This window comes from Typopeltis vanoorti, chromosome 5, assembly GCF_054136105.1.
Source record: "Typopeltis vanoorti isolate ZY-2024b chromosome 5, IOZ_Tvanoo_1.0, whole genome shotgun sequence".
In the NCBI taxonomy this organism is placed as follows: Eukaryota; Metazoa; Arthropoda; class Arachnida; order Uropygi; family Thelyphonidae; genus Typopeltis; species Typopeltis vanoorti.
In genome coordinates, this window is record NC_143553.1 from 134,072,590 (window position 1) to 134,099,162 (window position 26,573).

A 26,573-nucleotide genomic window follows, 5' to 3' on the forward strand; every position below is an offset into this window, starting at 1 on the left:
ATGTCGAGTTGGGAATGATTGGCATGCATTGACTGAGGGTGTGGTGTCTGCTGAGAATTTGAATGTGTTTATGGCAAGGTATGATGAACTGTGGGTATGACAAAGGTGCCTCCTGGATGAGTGTTTGACTCTATAGGGTCTTAGGATAATAATAGTAATAATCCCATGTTCTACTAAACATTATCAGCCCAAGCAAAAATTCATTCGATAATTTTTCCCTTTAGTCAAGTGAAAATAGTCTTATGGAAGCAAAAAATAGAATGGAATTATTAATACCTGTTCAAATATTATTCTAGTAAAAATTATCTGATTAAAACTGAAACATTTTTAATTATGAATTTTGATAAATTCTATCTAGCTTCTGAGAAATTATTGCAGTATGTAGTTTTGACACATTTTGTCCTTTTGATTCATTAAAAATGATCTGGTTGAAACAAAACAAAAAAAATGCTCAAATTTTTGTTGAGCTGGAGTAACTGAAGTTCCAAAGGCATGACAATAAAAAGTGAAAATTAACCAATTTAAGATACTCAGATGATACTGTATTAATTTCAGAATCAGCACAAAACCTACAGGAAATGATAAATATACTGAACATAGAAAGCAAGAAGATAGGTTTTAAAATAAATAAAGAAAATAAAACAAAAGTTATGTTCATTAGGTACTTAAGAGCAAAAATAATAAAACTTGATGATGAACCAGTGAAATAGTCTCCTCTTGTGCATTGCAACTTTTTGACATTGAAAATGGATTACAGAGCAAAATTAAAAGAATACAGTTAACCTGGTATTCATTTGGGAAATTGAACTATATCTTCAAAAATAATTTGCCCATCTGTCTGAAAAACAAAGTATTCAACCAATGCACATTACCAATACTCTCCTATGGTTCAGAAACCTGGACACTAACTAAACAAATGGGAAAAACAAATACTGATGGCAGAAAGAGAAGAATGGAGAGAATCATTCTAAGAATAATACTAATGGATAAAAAGAGGAAGGAATGGATCAGATCACAGACAAAAGTCTTGGATGCAATAGAAATTGTAAAAGCATCCAAATGGAGATGGGCAGGACATCCAGAAAAGTAACAGAATGAATACCAACCAGAAAGAGAAGACAAGGACACCCAAAGTCAAAATGAGCAGAAGAAATAGAAAAACTGACTGGAAAGAGATGGATGGCAGAAGCAGAAAACCAGGAAAATTGGAAAATCATGGGGGAGGCCTTCATTCAGCAGTAGATGGCTGAAAAAGAAGCATCTTTTTTTATAATTTAGTTGATTTGGTGTTGTAATACTGTTAAAATATTCTCTTGGTAAGTTGATTTGTTTTTATTGGTGCATTGGCTGCTGAAGTTATATCGCACAATTTATACATTTTAAGCAAGACGCGGGATGACAGTTAAGAAATTTGATACTAATTTTTTATTAATCAAGACCTAAAATGTCATGCTGTTATACTAATTTTAAAATAAGTATCTCATAAAGAAAGATATTCACATCTAAAATTAAAATATAGAAGAATATATAAAAAATTAGAATATGATTTGTTACTGTGGATTTTAGGCTTTTGGTAACTGGTTTTGTAAGTCATGAAATTCATTATTTATCTTGCTTATTTCTAGATATCTGTCTCATTCCTAATTACAGTGAATCTCTGTTAGCACTGTTTTTCTCTATATTATCAAGTGAAAAAAGCCATCTTCGACTTACTGGACTTCATGGTCTAGGTGTAGCTTTAGATGTTAAAGGTATGATGGGAAATAAACACTTTCTGTTGCTTGTGGAACATTTATTAATACTGCTGTTTGATAAAGAAGTTACAGTGAGGTATGCATACTTCTCTGTGCAGTTAAATCTTAAGTCAGTTGCATTTTAGTTTAGTTTCCTCTTTTATAATGATAGTTTTCATAGTTTCTTCTTTTATAGTAATTTTTATGATAAGTAGTTCCTTATCATTTTTATAATACAATAATACCAGGATAATTTCTGGTAGTTTTTTTATGAGTGTTGGCCAGCTTTTAAGAAAAAGTTGAATATTTTATATTAAACTGGATATTGTCAGCATGACAGTAAGTAAGTATAATAAATTTAATTTAATCCTTTATCCAAGTGTGAGCAAACAAAGTTTGCGCCTGAAAGTATCTTCAGGACTGGGGTAAGGTGGTACAACCCCAGTCCTGAAGATACTTTCAGGCGCAAACTTTGTTTACTCACACTTGGATAAAGGATTAAACTAAATTTATTATACTCTAACCAAGTTAAAAATAAACTTTCAACAGTAAGTAAGTAGTAGACTAATTGCAGCCAAGTCGATTTTGTTTGGTTAGGTTAGGTCATTACGAAAAGCGAAAGACTTGTAGAAAATGCATATGGCTAAAAGATGTGGAATCAAGTCTCTCTGATAGTGAAATTAAATAGGGTAGTCATTGCAATATGTAAAGATAACTGTTGGTCTAAGAGCATATGGTAGTTTATGTATATCAGTACCAGAAACATGGAGGGGATGATGTGTTTACAGATTCATTAATTTAGCTACATTTCACTATTCATGATGGTGAAATGTATCCAAAAAAAAGTAGGGGATTACCAGAAGCATAGAGATGTGGAAGGCAGTTAACTTGAGGCAATCTAGTATGAAATAGAGGCCATAAAGACAAAATGCACAGTTGGTTGCTTCTGTAGGCCAGGGGGTAATACAAGGGAAAATGTGGAGGGCATGCATCAACAAATTAACATGATGATAAGTGTAGGCTGAGTAATTATAATGAAAGAACTTCAATTACTGGAACATAGATTGGAAGGAGATAAGATTACATGGCAGGAAAGAAATGGAATTGATACATCTACTAAATGATAATTACTTTAAACAGCATGTGATGGAGAGAATTCAAGATTTGAAAGTGCTGGATCTATTAATAAAACTATCAGAGGATCGGTATATACCCAAGAAAGCCATGCCTGCCTCTAATTAGGAAGTGTAGTCATGTTACCTTGACTTGAAAGGTTGCCTAACATGTGGAACTTTGGAGCCGGTGATGACGAAAAGCTTAGAAATAGCTTGAAGCAGTGCCATGACATAAAGAATCTGCATGAGAAGGATGTCAGCAGTGCATGGGAGATGATCAAGGGAAGCAATATTAGAATGTATGTCCAAAGTCAGAAGAATAAATCAGGTAGGGATTAGATGGATATGAGTGTTATCATTAAGCAGGAGCTGAAAAATAAGAAAATGTTGTGGAAAATATAAGGAGAAAGATGATCAGCAAACTTGTGATCAGTACAAGCACAGGCAAGAAGGGTGATCAGCAAGGTAAGAAAGGTAGAAACAGATTATGAGAGGAACTAAGCTGTGATTATGATAAGCTTAGAAATAGCTTGAAGCAGTCATGGGAGATGATCAAGGGAAGCAATATTAGAATGTATGTCCAAAGTCAGAAGAATAAATCAGGTAGGGATTAGATGGATATGAGTGTTATCATTAAGCAGGAAAATAATAAGCTGAAAAATAAGAAAATGTTGTGGAAAATATAAGGAGAAAGATGATCAGCAAACTTGTGATCAGTACAAGCACAGGCAAGAAGGGTGATCAGCAAGGTAAGAAAGGTAGAAACAGATTATGAGAGGAACTAAGCTGTGATTATGATAAGCTTAGAAATAGCTTGAAGCAGTCATGGGAGATGATCAAGGGAAGCAATATTAGAATGTATGTCCAAAGTCAGAAGAATAAATCAGGTAGGGATTAGATGGATATGAGTGTTATCATTAAGCAGGAGCTGAAAAATAAGAAAATGTTGTGAAAGATATAAGGAGAAAGATAATCAGCAAACTTGTGATCAGTACAAGCACAGGCAAGAAGGGTGATCAGCAAGATAAGAAAGATAGAAACAGATTATTAGAGGGAACTAAGCCAGTAGGCAAAAGGCAATTCCAAGAGCTTTTTTGCTGTGTGGCAAGTAAATGATTATGGATGGATAAACTTTAATGATGGCAGTAAGGTGACAGAAGCAGACAAAATACTTGAGTTACTGAGAGACCACTTTGCAAGGGGGTCTATCATCCAAGTGAGGATATTAAGTGACAGAAAGACAGGAACTAATGTGCGATTAGAGATAGATGAATTGGAATTACTTTAGGATATTTCAAAATCTCATTGTGAATATGTCCATTGGATTAGATAGAATATCAGCCCATTTATTACATGAATATGCAAAGGAATTTGGCATCGTGTCTGACTAGACTGTGCTCTTTAACTCAAGTTTCAGCTCAGGTAACATTTCAGTTCTATTATATGAAGGAAGCTCCATGACTGAAGTAACAAATTGACCTGTCAGTATCTTGGAAATGATGGTGATGTAGAAGTAGGTCATAATCAAAATTCAAAAATGAGTGCATGAGATTATGATACTCTATGGAGGATAGTTTGTCTTAGTGAAGGGTGGGTCATCCCTTTTCATAATAGAGTGACAGCTGAATTGAATAAAGGGAATGGATACATGATGTTACTGCTGGATTTTGCAAAGGCATTGATATGGATATTAGGGTAACCATTTGACTGATATGAAAGCAATATGTGGAATAGAATCCACAAGAAGGCAGGTGACTAGTGGTGTGCCACAGGGTGTGCCTCAGTGCTTGGATCACTGCGGTTTAACTTATAAATTAAATAAGGAAATGATTTGAAGGGAAATATTCAGTTTTTTTCGTATGGCTTCCGCCCATGAAAGGTTTTCATAAACTTATAGTATTGGGTGAGCCAAGGATTTTTTATTTCCCTTTTTTATTTGTTTATTTTTTACATAGTCTGGAAACTGCTCTAGAGACTAAACTAAACATGGAACTCCAGACCTCTAATAAGAGGGGGCTGGTCTCACACTGGGTGATGCAGGAGAGAAATTATTGCAGAAGTGGACTAAACTAAACATGGAACTTCAGGCCTCTAATAAGAAGGGTGGTGGTCTCACGCTGGGTGATGCGGGAAAGGAAATATTACAGAAGTGGCCAAGGTTGCTCACATGATAACTTGGTTATCGAACAACACCCTAACAAGCAGAGATAAAGAAGTTATCTATCTAAGGATTCGATATAGCACATCTGGATCATGTGTACAGGTCTGTCACCTGGTTTTCTTGGGGATGATGAAGTGGTAGATCAGATTCATAAGCAGATGACCAGAATGGTGAGTGGTCTATGGAATTCTCTCTACAAAGATGGCTTGTGAGTTTGTGGGTTGCAAAAGTTTGGTTGTTAAGCAGAAAAGTGGGGGATATGAAAGAAATGTATAAGTTACGACAGAATTACAAAAGAAGGAATTTGTCCAAAACAAATTTACAAATAATTCATTATTTATTTAGTATGATGCATTTGATTACTGATATAGTTTTTTGCTACAGTAATAAAAGTGAAGTTTTAAGGAATAAATTTATGTACTTTGGGTTGATAACATCAAAATGTTTATAAATATGTAGAATATTCAAGTGTGGTTAACATTCATGAATGTTATTATTAGTGACCTTACACCAAGAGGTAAATTCATATGGGTCAGTAGTATGAACTCCATGAAATACTCAGTTTACTATTTTCTATCCCCAAGTAATTTATATAATACTTTTACCACATATTGTTGAAGTTGATTTTATGTTTATGTAGAAAGAAACAAACTTACAACAACCATAGCATGAGAATGGCTAACTTAGCTGGGGTTGGGAGAGATGGAAGAGAGGTAAGCCATATGATGATAATTATAACTGTGTCAGACTGATGTAGCTTAAAATTTCATATAAATATATGCCAGTCTGGATGACCAAGTGGAATGCATCTCTCCTGCCCAAATTTCATATCCCAATGTGAGACCACCAGCATACACAGCTTGATTGACTAATTCTATTTCCACATGCCAGTGCACTCTGTGTTTGCAACCTGTCATGCATAATTTGGCAATAAAAACATGTACATGTTGACTTTATACTGACACTCATGGCTTAATTTTTCTTCATTCTCTTTTTCTTGTTTCTACCCTTAATATGTTGGACTTAGCAGCCTGTCATCACCAGTTAACTTGATTGAGTTCATGTAAACTTAATGAATCCCTTGCTATATCTATTAATTATGTGCATTCTTAGCCTGAAAAACCAAGTTAAATAAATAATAAAGGAAAGAAAGAAAACCCTGCAACCTCCATATAAGACTAACTCACCTTCAGTTGAAAAGTCCTCAAAAATAAATGGTTCTTCACATCTTAAGTTGGATGTCTTTCCGATCAAAGGACATCATCATTTATACCTGAGCTACAGGAGCCCTATCTTCATTAATATATGTTATCCTCTACTTTCATTTCCTAATATGTTATAGTAATGTTATGTAAATTTTGAGAATTTTAATTAATATCATCTTCTGATGTGTTATATACAACTATGTCACGTTAAATGTATCTTTTAAGATATGAATGTTGTACATAATCACAAATCTGTTTATCAGTTGTTGATGTTTATTGAGAACAAATTATGTTATTTAGATAATTGCAGTACTTATCTTTAAAAATAATACAATAAATATTATTATATTATTATTTTTATATAATAATATTTATTATATTATTATATATGTCATATTATTTTATATCACTTTGAATATATGAACATTACTGCATTCATCTGATTATCATGTGAATAGGAAGAAGCAATTTTCAAATGAAAATAAAAAAATGAATTAACATTCCTCTCAAAAACAAAATGACATTTCTCATACTGGCAGCTGTTCATGAAATGATAATATCCATATGTGCTATGTGAGGATGCAGTGGACTTATTTAAGATGTCATGGGTTATTTTGGAACCAACCAACTTACACTTTTACTGGGTTAAAAATGTAGAGAGACAAAAAAGCATTTTACAGAAGAGTGTGACTGGATAATAAAAGCTAGACAGAGAAAAAGAGAAAGAAAAACCAAAGGCTGTCTCTCATTACGAACATAACTTGGTTATTAATGTAGAGAATATTGTGTTTAATAAAAGGAGTTGACTTGAAATCTAGTAAATCTGAATAATAAAACTTATTCTCATATCTTCTACCATTATAGAATGATGTTGTTTGCCTTAGTGAGTTGTGCAACTGAAGGACATTTGTATAGCTTCCAGATAATTTCTTAGTAGTCCAAAAATAAACTTTGTTGTATATATATTTTGAGTATTGTAAAAACTCAGGAATTGTATCACATGGAGTTAGTTAATAGGCCAAGTGTGACTTTGATTTTACAATAAATGGCCAAGTGCATATATATGTGAAAATTTTGAATTCTTCCATGTTTATTTATTTATTATCAGAGACCTCCAGGGAGTCGAAGACTCATCAAGGAATCCATACATCTCTTACACCAGCTATCATACCTTTTTTAAAACTCATTGATACTTCATGTACTCACCAGTTCAACGGGTATGATGTTCCACTCATCCACTGCTCTATGAGAGAAATCTAACTCTTATCCCTTGCTTACCTGTATGCAAACTTAACTTCTTCATATGCCCTTTGTGTTCTCCCCACCATCCACACAATCAAAACATTTCATTAATCAGTATCCATAACACCCTTTCAGAAGTTTACGTCTTTTCATATTACCCCTCCTTCTCCTGCTTATCAGTGTCTGCAGTCCATATACTCTTAATCTCTCCTCATAATCTATATTTCATAATACCAATATCATCTTTATAACTTTTCTTTGCGTCCTCTCCACAGCTTCTTTATTCCCTCAAAATCTAGGCAACCAAATCGGCACACTTGTAAAGAGGCAAATGACATCAGTGTTCATTTCATTGTCACTGTTATCCTCTGAGTTGTATTTGCAATTTTTATTATGTCCTCTGAACTTCTTATCTGCCATAACTCTGAGATTTTGAGTCATTTTCTCCAAGCATAATCCTACCAGTATAATATGCCATTGGAAATTTCATCAGGTCAAAGTGTATAACTATACTTACTAACATTGCATTGCATTGATAATCATTATCATTTGCCTACATTTGCAATGTGTTCAAGTAATTCTGTAAGTGCTGCATATCAGTATTATCCCTGATTGCTCTACCTTTGCCGTCGACAAACAATTGAACACCTCTAGTCAGGTCTTTCCCATATTATTAATGTATAGATTGAACAAACAGTGGTTCAAGGATTGATCACTAGGGAACACAATTGGTCATTTCTCTAGTACCACTTTCTGATACCTGTCCATCAGCCACACTCTTATCTAAGTCAGTAGTTTATATTTCAGCTCTCTAATGTATGCAACAACTTTTCATGTGGTATACTGTCAGCAAAATTATTATTATTATTAAGAGAGACTTACGGGGAGTCAGGGACTCATCGAGGGGAGGCTACATACTGCACGCACCATCATACTTATTCTTGAATTCATTCACACACCTTACACTCATAACATCCAATGGCAGTCCATTCCAGTAACGCAACACCCTATGAGAGAAAAATCTAGCCTTCGCCCCCTTCTTACCAGTATTCATTCTCCGCTTCCAAGGATGCCCTCTTGTCCTTTCCCCACCCTCCATAAATTGAAAAATTCCATCAATGAAATCCTGTATGACCCTTTCAGAAGTTTGTAAGTCTCAATCATACCCCTCCCCCTTTTCTCCTGTTTGCTAGTGTCTGCTGCCTACAAATTCTCAATCTGTCTTCATAATCAGTATTCCACAATCCTGATATCACTTTTAACACTCTCCTTTGCACTCTCCCCACTATATATCAAAATCACAATGGAAACCAGGAGACCAGACTTGTGCACAATAGCCCAAGTGAAGTCTTATCAAGGCCTTGTAAAGAGGCAAAATGACATCCTTATCTTTACATATGAACATTTGTTTCAGCATTGCAATTATTTTTTGAGTTGTATTGTTGTATTTGCAATCTTTGTTACATGGCCCTTGAACTTTAACTTCCTATCTACTAGCACTCCAAGATCCCTAGAATCATCAGTTTCTTCTGGCATAATCTCACCAATATAATATGACACTGGATATCTAATCATGCCAAGATGAATGGCTTTACGTTTGCTGACATTGAACTGACATCCATTTTCCCATGCCCACAATTCCAGCCTATTCAAATCATTCTGCAAGTACTGCATATCAGCAGCATTCCTGATTACCCTACCTATCTTTACATCATCAGCAAATCACTGTATGTCCTTCCCAATATCATTAATGTACAGATTGAATAACAGTGGACCAGGCACTGATCCTTGTGGTGCACTACTGGTTACCTTAAATCTTGCAGACACATTTCCCGTATAACACATTTTGATATGTCGGTCAACCATCCTTTTATCCACGTAATATTTTCTATAATCCAAACCCATATTCTCCAATTTATACAGCAGTCTACCATCCTGTGTTCTGTCAAAAGCCTTAGCAAAATCCAAAAGTATCATAATGTATCAATTTCCCATGTGTTGTTCAATAATAGCATTGTTATAGAATGTGAGCAAGTTGCTAAAACTTGACCTTCCCTTAGTAAACCTTGCTAGTATTGCTTCTTTAGTTCTGTTAATATTCTGGAATCCAAACTGATCTTCATCTAAATAACATCCAATTCTTGATTTTATTCTGTGTGTCACTATATTTAGTATGATCTTTGAGGCATGATTGAGTAAACTTAACATTTGATAATTTTTACAGTCTGTTGTATTCCCTTTGTTGAATATTGTTACCACCAACCTTTCATAGATATCAAATACTTTCCCTCTCTCTCTTGATTGGTTAAATAATTTTTCTTGTGTTGCATCTCTCAGGTTTTTTGATTTTCAGCAGGTATTTCATCTGTTCCTACAGTTTTTCAATTAAGTAATTCATTAATTGCTGGTCCAAGACTTTCTTTTTCAGCTTCATATTCTAGTTCGATAATTTTACTATTCATATTTTCTCTGCTCTGTGAGTCTTCAAATTATACCTTCCATTCCTCTGGTATCTCTTTATTACCAGTAATTTTCCTTTTCTTGTCTTGTACAACTTCACTTTTTGTTTTGGAATTACAGGTGTGTACAGCAATTATTTCATATGCCTTGTCAGCTCCTCCTGTTTTTATATATTTAACTTCTTTATATATTTTTTCTATCCAGTTCTCCTTTGCTTTTTTTTCCTGTCTTCTTTACTCTTGTTTCTTAATCCTCAATACTATTCCTTGCCTTATCCATGGCTTCCATAGCTGTAATTTGGTAAATCCTAATACTTTGCCTGCTGATCTTAGTTATTTCCTTAGTGACTGTCTAGCATGCATTCTGCTTCATTCTTAAATTCATTTTCTCCTCCTTATTCCATGGATGTTTTATTTTACATTTTGCAAGTTGCCCATTATAATTAAATTATCTTTATCTTTAACTGATGTTATTAATTCTTCGAGTTGTTGAATTGACACTTCTATTTCATGATCTTATGAATTAGTTGTTGACACATATATTTGAATTATGGCAAGATCCAGTGGGGTTGTTAACGTTGTCATCAGTATTCTGTCATTCAGGTGATAAGTTGTTGTTTTTTTTTTTTTTTTTTTTTTTTTTACTTTCTTTCCCCAATCTTTCCATAGTAACTTGCTCCATTTTGTCCTGTTGCTCATCCACTTTAGATTATTCTATAGTTTTTACTCCAGTAATCACCACTGTTCTTCCATCTGGTTTCACTACCTCATAAAATTCCTACATCTTTTTTTTTTCTTACCTGTTATTTCATTTCTTCTCATTTTCTTACTTTAACGTTATTCTCACATAAATTCCAATCCACATTAGTATTTCCTTACATTCCTGATATACTTTTCTTCTCTCTAGGTAATGTATTTATTTTCATTTTGCTGTAATTTGCCCAGGGATTCTTGGAACATGGTTTTGAAGTTTCCTCTCCATAGTAATGTGCTTTGGAAAACATTGCAGTAGTTTCCTCTTTCATTTCTACACTGCAATTTACACCATTTTGTAACTAACAACAAGACTCCTGCCTTTTGCTATTTTTTATTTATTTTATGGCTAGTAGGTAAAGGAGAGAAGGCAGACTCCATTACATGAAAATCCCTAGCCTTTGAATACTATAATAGCATTGGCTGGGGGGGGGGGTCGACAAGAGAAGAAAAATAGAAAGAAGAGTAGGGAGCAGTCTACGGTTAATATAACAGATGTGATCTATATTACATGAAGTGAGACATGGTCGAGCATCAGGTACCTTGGGTTCACCACTCTTGTACTTACTAAATTGAGCCCTTAGGTAAAGTAATCTACCATTTTTCTGACCCTTCAATTATCAGAATGGTGAATTTCGATAATTAAAGTACAATTACATGATGCTTTACTAGAAGTCAGTTGACTTGGAAGTGTCATTGTTTTGAAGGTTGGATAAATGGTAGATTACTGTACATGTGGAATGCAATTCCACACCTGCTCTGCAAGAGTGATCATCCTCCTTGCAAAGCAGGTGATTACAAGCTGAAGAGCCACTTGGAATAGTGCTATGACATAAGAATCTGGAGACAGAAGGACAAAATCAAGTTGGAGTTAGATGAATGAGTAGCATCATTAAATATGAGTTGCAGGAAAAACAAAGAATAAATTATTATTATTCAGGCCTCCATGGAGTCATAAGACTCATCGTGAGAGGTCCCTCCTAGGAAACACAAAGTCTATCATACCACTCCTTAAACTCATTGACCGTTCTCACTCTCACTACTCTATCAGGCTATGCATTCCATGGTTCAACCACCCTCCATGTAAAGAAACCACTCCTCACCCTCTTACTCACAGTTTCCTTTCGTAACTTTCAGGGATGGTCCCTTGTCATTACTCCTTGCTGCTCAACCAAGTGAAAGAACTCCCCAGTGTCAACAGTTTAAAAGTCTCAATCATATCACCTGTCCGCCTTCTATCCACCAAACTCTGCAGTCCACATTCCCTCCGCCGATCCTCATAACTAACATTGTACAGTCCTGAAACCATCTTTGTTATCTGCCTTTGTACCCTCAGCCGATCCTCATAACTAACATTGTACAGTCCTGAAACCATCTTTGTTATCTGCCTTTGCACCTTTTCCACATTTAATTTATCCCCTTCAAATCTGAGAACAGTAATCTAAGTGTGGTCTGATCAGGGTCTTATACAACAGAATGATAACTCTTTTATCTCTGCAGGTCAGCATCCCTCTCATTATTCACAACCAGCAATCCTCTGTGTTACCTTCATCACCTTTGCAATATGTCCCCTAAATTTCAGGTTTCTATCAATCATCAACCCCAGATCTCTTGTCTCCCCTACTTCCTCCAGTATAGCTCCTCCAATAGAGTATGCAGCGTCCCATTCGATGTGTTCCAAACCTCAAGACCTTACATTTTGCTGCATTAAACCGATACCCCCATTCATTTGCCCATCTGTCTAGCTTATTCAAATCCTCTTGCAGGGCTACCACATCTGCGCCATTACTAATAACCCTTCCCAGCTTCACATCATCTGCAAACAACTAAATATCCCCCTGCAATCCACTGACAATGTCATTGATATAAAGATTAAACAATATAGGTCCCAGTACTGAGCCTTGTGGGACCCCACTTGTAACCCTCTGCCTCCTTGAAACTGCTCCACCATACACAACTCTGATACCTATCGGACAGCCAATCCTGAATCCAGTTGACCAACCTGACCTCCAAACAGATGTGCTGCAACCTAAATATCAGCTTATCATGTGGCACTCTGTCAAATGCCTTCCTAAATCCAAGAAAATGGCAGCATATGCCTTTCCCTCATCTACTGCTCTTGTAACTTTATTATAAAAGGCTAGCATATTACTAAAACAAGAGCACCCCCGTCACAAATCCATGTCGACTCTCACAGATAACATTACCCTCATCTGCCCAATGCTGTATATGGTCCCCCACTAATTTCTCCAAGATCTTAACAACTACTGATGACACACAAACTGGCCTATAATTAGACACTTCCAGTCTGCTACCACCCTTATGCAATGGCACTATCTTACCTTCCTTCCATTCCCTGGGCACCTTTCCCGTAGCCAGACTTTCATTGAAAAGCCAGGTCAAAGGAGCTGTCAGTTCTTTAGCACATTCTCTCAAAACTCGTGATGAAATACCATCCAGTCCCACAGCTTTACTGACATCCAGAGTACTCAGTATTTGGAACACACTCTCCTCCTGCACCTCTAAACCTTGAACCTGCCCTATCCCTCTAGTATTAAAATTTACTACTCCAGGATGAAATACTCCAATAAAGCGTTCATTGAACAATTCCACTATGTCATCTGCATCAGTCACTCAATTCCACTATGTCATTCTTCCTCAATCATTTCTCCTCCTGCTGGCCACATAGCTAAAAAATTCCCTAGGATTTTCTTTGAATCTCTTCTCATATTCCTGTTTTGCCTTCCTTACTATACTAGTCACTCTCCTGGCCTATGTCTTATATTTTTCATACATCTGCTCTTCACCTGTCTACTTATATCTCTTCCATAGCCTTTTTTTTTTCATATGCAGTTCCTGTTTAATATTGTTTGTCATCCACTTTACTCCAAATTGTGTTCTCTTCTTAACTTGTGGAATACAGTTTACTATTGCTGCTAACAAATATTCCTTCACAATTTCCCAAGCACTAATGATATTCCATTCCTCCATGAAATTCCCCAAGTTGACGTCTAAGACTATTATAATCACCTGCCTTATAATTCCACATACGTTCCCGTCTCTTTGATACTCCTGCATGTCTATTCATCTTCCTAGTCAAAACCACATGGTCACTCTCTCCAACTGGTGGGAGAGATGGCATCTCAGTTATTATCAACTCTTCTGATGCTATGATCAAATCCAAAACACCTGAACCTTTTGTTCCCTCTATTACATGTCCCTCAAGAATTCTAGAAATTCCATTCCCTTATTGCTATATTCATCTTCCTCTCCCCAATTTATACTGCTGTAGTTAAAATCTTCCGACAATCTTTCTTCTTGCACTTGCCAAGCTCAACTGTCTAAACATCTCCTGGTCCCCACTCTCTGTGCTCTGTAGCAACACCTCACTAAATATCCTGTGTTGCCCACCTCTACCTCACACTATATGCTTTCAAAATCATTAGTGTCACCGCCTTCCAAAGCCTCCACTCTTAGAGGACATAAGTTGTCACATCATAAGTAGTACTTCACCACCACGCTTTCCCTTCCTATCCTGCTGAAAAATGCTGTACCTTGCTACTTCTATTCCTGTTATTATATCTTCTTCTGTCAATCACGTCTCAGTGATCCCAATAATCTTTGGCCATGCTGATGCTATCAGCGCTGCCAATTCCTCTCCTTTATTCCAGATACTCCTGGCATTAGTATAAAGCATTATACTTAAACATTAGTATAAAAGATTTTATGAAGTATATAAAGAGAAAAGCAATCTGAGTAGTGGCAAACATAAATATATGTGACCAGTTTTGTAAGGAAGGAAAGAAAAAGTAGATTATGAGAAGAAATTAGCTGAACAGGCCAAAGGATATCTGTTCATTAAGAATACTAAACATTTGTCCAAATGCCAAACCTTCCAAAAATAGGTATCATCATCTGGTACACATTGCCAAAACTTATGAATTATGCTAGCATCATTTATTCTTGAACACATACACCTAAGTCATTTATACCAGAATTGTTTATGAAAGATTAACAAAAGCATGTGCAGTCAATGTTCACTACCATGAACTCACAAGAATCAAAAATAGCTTATTAATGAAAGAACTGCTAAGTGAATTTCCTTTAGAATATCATTGATGTAAAGTTTTGACTACAACTTTTTGGTACTTTGTTAGATTAGATTCACACTAGCAGTGCTTATTGTAGTGAGAGTTGACTGGACAACTAACTGTTTTTGTTAACAATACATGCATTAATAGGTATATCTGTTGTTAATAAATCATATATCTAACAGATTAACCATAGTAGTAATGTTGAAGGTATGAGATTATGAGAATAGTATGAATCATGACTTCCTGGAGTGCATAGCATTCTATCATTCACATGTGGTCCAGGAAGTCATGATTCATACTATTCCATGGTAATGATGATCAACTCTTACATACCAAATTTGCTATTATAACAAACAATTGAAGTAATGAAAAGTCCCAATCAAAGCTTCAGGGTATAACACTAGTCTAAAGAAAATTGAAATAGCAACCTATCCATTGTAATCAACTATTCCTATGGTGTCCCTATAAGTTTGCTATAGTGAGATTGAGCTGTAATATTAAATGACTGTTAAATAACTGCACGTTCCTGAGAATAATTTATTGTTCTCACATAGGAGCAGTTCTGTAATTAAGGAAAGACTGCCTTGCTACCGATCACATTGTTAACAGTCTTTCATTCAGAATTATGAATAATGCTTAATTATTTTAAATAGTATAAATTCATATCTTTTTTTTTATTTAAAAAAAAACTCCTTTTACTTTCAAACCATATTGAAACAAGATAATTTCATAGTGATGTCCATTATAAAAATTATATAAATTTAAAAAACTTCAGTTTAATATAAACCAGAATAATCACTCAGCGTTTCAACCTTCATGAAGGTCATCATCTGGAGTATACTCATATATTGTATTAAACTGAAGTTTTACTTTAACATAGCAGTTGTTTCCATAATTTTTATAACGTATTCTGATCGCCATGTAACCATGAAGGAAAGATTTCCATGGTGATGTCTTTAAAAATGATTCTCTTTATTATGTTTATTGAAACAAATATCAGCCTTTGATTTATGTTTGTATATTTGCATAAATACAGTTTTAAATTTAAATGAACTAGCAGTTGCTAATAGCAGAAATATAAAACCATATGTCACCGTGTGGAGGGTTTAGATTATAATTTATGTGAGTACATTTTTGACATATTATGAGATATATGAAATATATCTGTTGTTAATAAATCATATATCTAACAGATTAACCATAGTGGTAATGTTGAAGGCATGGACCAAAAACCCAAGTCTTTCTGACCTATGGTCAGAAAGACCTGGGTTTCAATCCCATCCAGGATAGGATGGGATTGGCAAAGAACCTTTATAATTTTCAGCTGAGGGAAAGTTAGCCAGTCTCATACAGAAGTTGTAGGGTTTTTCATTTTGCAAGGCAAACAAACAGCCAGAGAATACATGCAGTTGATGGACAGTTAAACACAGAGCCCACTGATATGGGATTAATTAGTTTGCTATAACCATCTTACTTGCCCATGTAAGCCATTGAGCCTTACACGAAGAGAAAGTTTAGTTGAGTTTGAGGAATGTTCATTGATATTTATTCATCGTATTTTGTTCTGTTTATTGAATAAATAAGAAGAATGTGTGTGTATGTGAAAGAGAGAGAGGACATAAATGAATATAAGAATTAAATATGAATATATAATTATAGGAAGGAAAGCCAACAAGTGCTATCAAAGTTTTCAGATGTTCAGCCTGTTATAGTTAAAGAACAAGTTGTGTCTTGTTTGTTGAAGAAGATATCTTTGGGTGAGTATTGAACATAAGAATTAAATTCCTTATAATTCATATGCTTCAAAAATTAATATGTACATTAAATAACTAACAAAATATATGATTGAGTTGCTATTTTTTGTACAGCATTGCCTCAGTCTTTCAATAAGCTGCATAGTACTAGAGCATCTCCAAGGACTTGTTAAAGTATATGCTGATGCATATAAAACTCTTGCTTATTTCTGAAATTTAAAATTTTTTGCAAAAAGAAAATGAGTTGGAAATATTTAAAAGTTTAAATTTTTTTAATTCTTTATTCTTGTTTATGGTCATTAACATAACGTTCTAATGGGTTCTAAAATAACATTCTTGCATGGTTTCCAGTGAGTTTGGATCTTCTAAAGCACTTCTGACTACATCAGCAAACTTATGTCATAGTGTTCCTTAGATCTTTTTCTTTCTACTTTGCTTCAAACACTGATGACACTGGCCAACAAAAAAAAAAATTTTTTTCTGCTGATTATGATCTGACACTTGTTTTTTACTAATTTGGGTGTGCTGATTTCAAATATCAAACCCATTTTTCTCTATCACGTCAGGTTTTTCCTCTATGGCATTTTCTTTTTGCTAATTTGTAAGTTTTGATAGTTTTAAGGAGGCAGTACTATTTAGAGGATCAAAAAAATCGATTTTTTAATATTATTTTCTGAAAGTATGTACTTTTAAAAATCTGTTCCTAACTTTTTATCAAGAAATTCGAAAAATTCCCAAAGATATAGCCTATTATTCAAAGTGGGGCGCAGATCAGAATCGGAGCTCTCGCTTGTTAGTAAACGAATAAATGCGTAAGAACCTGCAACGGCATGTACTGGCGCTTTGAATGCGAGAGAGGCCGATAACCGACCTAATACATTTAGGCGATGACAACTGCCTAAAACAAATGAATGCTATATGCGTCATAGCGTTAAACATTAAAAAGGTTCTGAAGTTATTAAAATATGCAGACCATAACTGGATCATCTGTGTGGATCTTAAAATGGTGAACTTTTTACTTGGCTTTCAAAGAGGACATACAAAGTTTCCATGTTTTCTATGCTTCTGGAATAGTCAAGCTAGAAACCAACACTGGAGTCAGAAACATTGGCCTCTTAGAATATCCTTAAATGTTGGAGAACAGAATGTTATAAATCAACCTTTAATCGACAGAGAAAAAATCACTTTTCCACCTCTACACATCAAACTAGGTCTTATGAAGCAGTATGTTAAAGCTTTAGATTTACAAGGTGACTGTTTCCAATACATATGTGAAAAATTTCCACGACTTAGTTATGAAAAAATTAAAGCCGGTGTATTTGATGGACCGCAAATTAGAACTTTAATGAGAGACCCAAATTTCATCAACTCTATGAATGAAATTGAGAAAGAGGCCTGGACTTCATTTACAATGGTTGCGAATAATTTTCTTGGAAACAAAAAAGCGTGCAATTACAAAGATCTAGTGGAAACAATGCTTGAAAATTTCCAGCGCCTAGGTTGCAACATGAGCATAAAGCTTCATTTCCTATACAGTCATCTTGTTAGATTTCCTGAGAATTTAGGTGCTGTAAGCGATGAACAAGGCGAAAGATTTCATCAAGACTTAAAAACTATGGAAGATCGGTACCAAGGAAGATGGGATCCTCACATGATGGCTGACTATTGTTGGAGTATTCAAAGGGATTGCCAAAACAGAACACACAGCAGAAATTGCTACAAACAAAAATTTATTCCCTGAAACTCATGTATAAGTAAAATTGTTATTTTTTTATAAATATTCTTGTAATTTTTAATGAATATTGTTAAGTAGTTATGTATCTAATTATTGGCCTCTCTTGCATTCAAAGTGCCAGTACGTGCTGTTGCAGGTTCTTACGCATTTATTTGTTTACTAACAAGTGAGAGCAGTGAGCGCTCCGATTCTGATCTGCGCACCGCTTTGAATAATAGGCTATATCTTCGGGAATATTCCGAATTTCTTGATAAAAAGTTAGGAACAGATTTTTAAAAGTACATACTTTCAGAAAATAATATTAAAAAATCGATTTTTTTGATCCTCTAAATAGTACTGCCTCCTTGAAACTATCAAAAACTTACAAATTAGCAAAAAGAAAATGCCATAGAGGAAAAACCTGACATGATAGAGAAAAATGGGTTTGATATTTGAAATCAGCGCACCCAAAGTGCATAAGCCAGGAATTCCATTAAGACCGGTTGTAGACTGTATAGGTTATCCCACTTACAAAATATCAAAATTTCGGTCAAATTTACTCACTTCTTCAACTAGAAGAACTGCTACATATATAAAAAATTCTGTGGACTTCAGAAATAAAATTTCCAATCTGCATCTAGATGATTTGGAGATTATGATTAGTCTAGATGTTGTTTCGCTATTTACGAATGTTCCGTTGGCGGACAGCATAGAATTACTACAAGAAGAATTTCCTCCAGACATTGTCAAATTATTTGAATTTGTAATAAAGTCTGTTTATTTTTATGTACCCTCAAGGGGTGTACAGGATATGATAGTACTACATGAAAAATTTACATCATTACTAACTTCCTATCTACAATTTTCCTCCAAATCAGTCTGTCACTTGTCAAGACTCCAATATTATCATTATCAGATTTTATATTTCTATCATCTAAGGCACATTGTACCGTATCAATCCACCAATATCTTTGTCTTCCTCTGGTTCGTTTTTCCTGCCAACCTGGCAGAGAACACTTGTTTTGCAAATCTTTCCTCTCCCATTCTATTTAAGTGACCATACCACCTGAGATTAGCTCTGCTAATGCATTCCTGGATGCCGACAATGTCAAGTTGTTTCCTAATATCCTCGTTTTTAATATGATATTGCCATTGATGCCATATGTTCACACCTCTAATCTTTTTCAGGACTCTCATATCTGCAGCCTCTCGTCTTTGGTCAAGTGTTTTACTTCTGACCGAGCTCTCAGATCCATAAGTTAAAACTAGTTTGAACACTGTCTTGTATATAGCTAATTTAGTGTTCCGACTAATTTCTCTTTTATTCCATATGAATTTATTCAGTTGACTTCCTATAATACCAGCTTTGTTGGTTCTGTTGTCTATTCCCATATTTAACTTACCATCTTCACTAAAAATCGTGCCTAAGTAGCTGAAATGTTTTACTTGTTCCACAGGTTCCCCGTTCACAACGCAGTTGACATTTTCAATGATTCTGCCTATTTTCATTGTCTTTGTCTTTTTAATGCTCACCTTCATACCATATCTATTACAACAGCTATTCAGTTTAGTCAGTGACTCTTGCAAACTTGTAGCGGATTTATTTAGAAGTATAACATCGTCCGCATAAAGCAAAGAGCTGACATTAACATCTCCAATTCTGATATCAAGTTTAATACCACTTTTCTTCATAATGTAATCCATATAGATAATGAATAACAGAGGGAATAATGTACAGCCTTGTCTCACACCAGATTTAACATTAAATCATCTTCCTGTACTTCAATTCTAACTGCCGACTTACAACTCAAATACAGACGAAGTATTGCTTGATATAATACCCCATTGACACCAATATAACTGTATCGTATTGAATAGCTTCTCTCTTGGCACCTTGTCATATGCCTTTTCCAGATCGACAAAACTTAAATACAGATCTTGTTATATTCCCATGCTTTTTAAACTATTTGTTGTAAAGTGTAGATCTGATCCTGACAGCCTCTATTTGGCCTGAATCCAGCTTGTTCTTCACCAAGCTTTTCTTCCACAATTCTTCTCAACCGTTTCTCAAGTATGCTTGCATAGATCTTGCCAGGAACACTCAGTAGGGAAATACCTCTGTAATTCTCACATACAGTTTTATTTCCCTTTTTATATATGGGTACTATTAGAGCTCTACTCCAATCATCCAGAATTCGTCCCTCTGTCCAGGCTTTCTGAACTATGCAGTGCAGCCACTGTAAGACTTTTATACCACCATATTTCAGCATTTCTGGTTGAATATCATCTAGTTCTGCTGCCTTTCCACATTTCAAGCCTTTCATGGCTTTTTATACTTCAAGTATGGATATGTATTCCTCACTGTATGCCTGTTGTTTGTTTTTTTACCACTGTGCTTTCACTGTTTGTTTCATTTAGCAATTTTTCGAAGTAATTACTCCTTAGTTCAAGGATATTTTTTTCTCCTGTTTTCATGTAACCTTTATCATCTCTAACTCCTTTTACAGCACTCTTTCCTCCATTTCTAAGCTTCTTCAACAACCTATCTTACTACCTTCTTGATATTTATTTTCTATGTTCCTGCCAAAGTGCTACCATGACTTTTGTTTAGCTAGTTTTACACAGTGTTTAGCTTTCTTACATTTGTCTCTGTATTCTCTAAGAGCACAAGCTGACTTATTTGCCAGGAACTTTTGATATGCTTTCTTCTTTTCCTTCACTGCCTCTTTAACTTCCTGTGTCCACCATTGAGTCCTGATTTTTCTATCCTTGCAGACAACCTCACCAGATGTCTCTCTGGCTTAATGAATCAGGGTTTTCTTCAAGGCTTGCCACTGAATCTCCAAGGTTTGGTTCCTGTTCTCAAACTCTTTCATTTTTTCTTCAATAATCTTTGTGTATTTTAGTCTATGGTTCACATCTGAGAGCTGCTCAACTTTTATTCGCTTTAAAACTTTCTTACATGTTATTCTTTTCAATGCGAAATTCAATTTTATTCTGCTCAAGACTAAATAGTGATTGTTTCCAATTTCAAATCCTCTGTACACTCTGGTGTCCTGCACCAGGGGAAAAAACATCACTATCAACAATAACATAGTCAATGAGACTTTTCTTATTCCTTGCCTCTTCTCTCCATGTGAATTTGTGCACATTATTATGTTGCAACATGGTGTTAGTAATAACCAGTCCATGTCCTGAACAGAAATGCAACAGATATTTGCCATTATTATTAGCTTTGCTCTTTTCTCCAAATTTTCCCAAAATATTTTTATATGTCTGACAATCATTTCCTACTCTGCTATTTAGATCCCCAACAAGGACCAACTTTTCTTTTTTCATCATGTCAGTTGCTTTTTGTAAAGCATCAAAAAATTACTCCACTTCTACCTTAGTAGAACCTTCTGTGGGACCATAGGCACAAATAAGTCTCATTGTCCAATTCCCCATTCTGATATTTGTCCACATCGCTCTACTTGAGACTGCCTGCCATTCAAGAAAATTAGCCTCGTATTTTGTGTTGAATACTATGGCTACTTCTTTTCCCTGATTGTCATTTCCTGAATATAACATTTTGTATTTATTGTTCAGAAAGATCTCACCAGTTTTTGTCTTTTTTGTTTCAGTCACCCCTATTATGTTGATCTGGTACTTATCTAATTCCTCAGCTAGCTCCATTTTTTGCCATTCAGGCTTCTTATGTTGATAGTTCCGATCTTTAACTCTGGTTATATTGAGTTGGGGTGTGCTTTCAGATTTGAAATTTCGTGAGTTAGTTCCATTATTATAATAGTAGTAATAACAGTTCTTCTGGTTAAATGGATACCTTGTTTTATTGTTGTTTTTTATATTTTAATAATCTGATCAATATACATATTGAATAGATTTGGAGATAAGCTACATCCCTGTCTGACACCCTGATTTAGTTCAATCCCATCTGTTAATTTATTACTTAACTGTAACTGTATTTTTTGTATCTTTATATGAAATTTGTATAGCTTGTACCAAATGTAATGGGTATCTTTGTTTTTCCATTATATTCCATAGTTTTTCTCTGTGTAGTTTATAAAAAGCTTTATCGTAATCTTTAAAGGCCATATGAGTCTATAAATTAAATTTTTTTTTTTTCAATAATTTGTTTTAGCACATAAATATTGTCTATACATGATTTTCCATGTCTGAAATCATCTTGTTCTTCTGAGAGTAGTGTTTACAATATTTCTAAGTCTTTTATTCAGGATTTTACTGTAAATTTTGCAACCTGTATTCATCATCATCATCAAATTCCTGCCTTGTACCCTCAAGGGGTGTACAGGATATGACAGTACTACATGAAAAAATTACATCATTACTAACTTCCTATCTACAATTTTCCTCCAAATCAGTCTGTTACTTGTCAAGACTCCAACATTATCATATCTTATATTTCTATCGTCTAAGGCACTTTGTACCGTATCAATCCACCTATATCTTGGTCTTCCTCTGGGTCGTTTTCCTGCCAACCTGGCAGAGAACACTTGTTTAGCTAATCTTTCCTCTCCCATTCTATTTAAGTGACCATACCACCTGAGATTAGCTCTGCTAACGCATTCCTGGATGCTGACAATGTCAAGTTCTTTCCTAATATCCTCATTTTTAATATGATATTGCCATTGATGCCATCTGTTCACACCTCTAATCTTTCTCAGGACTCTCATATCTGCGGTCTCTAGGCTTTGGTCAAGTGTTTTACTTCTGACCCAGCTCTCAAGTCTTTGGTCAAGTGTTTTACTTCTGACCCAGCTCTCAGATCCATAAGTTAAAACTGGTTTGAACACTGTCTTGTATACAGCTAATTTAGTGTTTCCGACTAATTTCTCTCTTATTCCATATGAATTTATTCAATTGACTTCCCACCATACCAGCTTTGCTGATTCTGTTGTCTATTTCTATATTTAATTTACCATCTTCAGTAAAAATCGTGCTTAAGTAGCTGAAATGTTTTACTTGTTCCACAGGTTCTCCATTCACAACACAGTTGACATGAAAAGTTAACAAATGATCTCTTGGTCAGGATTTCGATATTCTCAGATCTCACATTTCAGTCTTCTAAGACATTTCTAGCTGCACCATCTCCCTTTGCTGATTCTGTTGTCTATTTCTATATTTAATTTACCATCTTCAGTAAAAATCGTTCTTAAGTAGCTGAAATGTTTTACTTGTTCCACAGGTTCTCCATTCACAACACAGTTGACATGAAAAGTTAACAAATGATCTCTTTCAGGATCAAATTTGCTCTTTAAGACATAGTTGAGAAATCATGTATATAACAGAGATCTGTAGATTTTTTTTGTATATCTGTAAAAGGCATATTATTAGGTGCCAACAGAAGAGGTGTTCAAAACACCGTAATTATATGATATAAATGGTTTATTGTACTGAGTCTCTATTTAGTTTGATGTAAAAAATGTGGGATGTTTGATATGATGGTCTCATGTAAAATCAAGTGTGTTTCAAGGGTCCACAATGTCTCCTCTTATTTATCACCTGTTGATCACATTATGAAGGAAAGTGGCATTAAACCTGATATATATAAAAAAAATAATAATGTTGATAAAAAAAATCAACTAACACCTTTTATTCCCATATAGGGAGTAAAATATGTCTCCAAAAGTTAGATAGGGCTAAAACAGTGGTGAGGCTGTTTTAGCCCTGTCTAACTTTTGAAGACAGGGGGAAATTTCAGTCTCCACACCACTAGTCAGAGATATTTGACCCAAGGCTATCACTAATTATACCTGACATCCAGTGAATAGAGACGGCTGATAAGTACCTCCATCTCCTGGTCCCTAATCCTAATACTATGTTTACTGTGTCTGAAAATAGTGCAGGTTCTAAGGACGATTTTCTTAAGTTTATGGGATGAAAAACCTGAGTTTCCAGGAAGAACAAAACTGCTTGCCTGTGCCAGAGAGCGATTGGGAGCTGGTCGAAAACAGGCGTAGTGAATATTCCTCAAGTTGGTGACTAGAGTTGAACTTATGGCACACACACCACTTCCGCTGAGCTACACAGGCACTGATATCACTCCTAAATATATCCAGTACTACTTTGCAGGATTCCTTAACTAAACTAAATACATGCTATAACAGATATGGCCTGAAAATCAGCAACTTATAGAACAAGTAAAATATGTCAGCTATTTTGGAAGAATTTTTTAGTGACGAATGCAAATTAATTAATAATAGAATAAAAAAGCTGGTATTGTAGGGAGTGACTGAATAAATTTATATGGAATAAGAGAAAAATTAGTTAAAACACTAAACTAGCAGTATACAGTGTTCAAATCAATTTTTAACTTATGGATTTGAGCTCAAGAGAAGTGAAATAGTTGATCAAAGAGTGGAGACTACAGATTTGAAAGTTCTGAAAATTGTTGCCATGTGTTCAGATGACATCAATGGCAGAATCATACTGTATTATAAATGAAGATCATTAGGAAGGAACTTGACATTATTAGCATTTAGGAATGTATAAGATTAGCAAAACAGGTTTGCTGTCAAGATGGCAAGAAAAGACCCAGAGGAAAACCAAGATCTAGGGAGATGGTGCAGCTAGAAATGTCTTAGAAGACTGAAATGTGAGATCTGAGAATATCGAAATCCTGACCAAGAGATCATTTGTTAACTTTTCATGCAGTACTCTTCTGTCAACTTGAGAGTACATATTAGGAATCAACATATGCTGATTTTCTAGTTAGAAATGTCATCTTCATTTGTTCATCCACCACAAAGTTTCGATTTTGCATTCTTGCCAACATCCTTCCTTACCTGAGTTACTCAATGTTTTCACTTTACACTGAAAATTGTTCAGTTTTGATTTTGTTCAACACATTAGTACACATTTTCTTTTTTAATGGAATACTCATTTTAACCTCTCCCCAAAAAATGCTGAATCTCTTCCTATTTAAAATGCCTTGCACTAGTTTATCTTAGGTATGTTTGATGTTATCTTATAAACAGTAACAAACTCTCTAAGGCTGTTCTTTTTTAGTTGTACAATTTGTCTGTTTATACAAATTTTTATGCTGGGAGCATGGTAGTCCAAAGACTCATCGAGGGAGGGCACCTACTCTACCACTCTCCACCACCCAATCCACTAACTACTACTTTCATCATCTATGCCAATGCCATCTACTGCCGACCACCGCCACTAGTATTTTCACAGACAAGCACAAACATCCATGCCCACGGCAGGATTCAAACCTGCAGCCTTTTGATTGGAGAGCAGATATGCTAACCACTCATCCAACCAGGCCGGCATTATTAATGACTTACTATGTGCAACAGGCACATTTTTAGCTATCCACTTTGAAAATTACATACATCACTACATTTCTGCTTGAAATCATGCATTCAAAAAGTTCATCTTTCTGCTTTATGTTACATACTCACTATGAATATCTCAGTTGTTTTACTTAACTTAAATCTCAGCAATGTCAAAATGATATTTTTGTGATTCTTTTACCATTTTGGCATATGTCTCATTATATACTTCTCTTTACTTCTGTTTTCCCCCTGGCTCTCTCATGAAGATCACTAATCTTGATGCTTGGACATTGGTTATTCATGTTAATGTTTAGTGGAATAGAACAAATGTCTGAAAGGTAATAATTAACTAATTAAATTTATTCAGCCAATTAAATTATTAAGCCAGTATTTCACATCTTCATTGGCACAAAGAAATGTATAGAAAATATGCATGCAGGAACACTAGTATGAAGGCAAACACAGACTGATTGTAACACATGATCTTACAGTCTAAACTGGTGCCTTATATGGCACAGTGATGGATACTTGCTGCGTATTTCAAGATGCTGGTCTCCCAGATTTTTGGCAATGTGATGCAGCTAAATTTATTAAAGTTTGGGGAATGTTGCAGCACTCTGTCTGATTCCAGAAATAGTTGCTGTGATTTAACTCTCCAGTACAGGAGGGAGGTTTTCTCCCCGGTGATCCATATTCATGGCATAGTCTCTGATCCCTAGAATGTGAGTGCACTGTAGCTAAAATAAGTATTTTTTATATTCTTCTAGATAGATATTAGCAGTTCTTTCTGTTTGTCCAAGGTATTTAAACTTGCAGATGCAAGGGATACTGTAGACCTCAGGATGGTCTTAGATGGTAGAGAGGATCTTTAGGTAGACCAAGTACAGTAGCTGCAGGGAGAACTTTTGAGGCCACATATGCACAGGAGACTGGATTTCCTTTTTGTGGGTGGTATGTTTATGAGTCTGTCACTTCTCATTGCATGCACCATTTCCTTTTTATCTCTTTCTCCCCATATATAATTGGATTATTACCCAAA

At 35.0% G+C, this 26,573-nt stretch overlaps 1 protein-coding gene across 1 annotated transcript in view; it reads left to right on the forward strand.

Moving 5' to 3' along the window:
- Window positions 1-26,573, forward strand: part of Mms19 (MMS19 nucleotide excision repair protein) — a 364,717-nt gene that overhangs the window by 190,504 nt on the left and 147,640 nt on the right. The window contains exons 14-15 of the mRNA XM_090393489.1: window positions 1,626-1,830; window positions 16,422-16,519. Of these exons, the coding sequence (XP_090249615.1) occupies window positions 1,626-1,830; window positions 16,422-16,519 (303 nt within the window). The remainder of the gene's footprint in view (window positions 1-1,625; window positions 1,831-16,421; window positions 16,520-26,573) is intronic.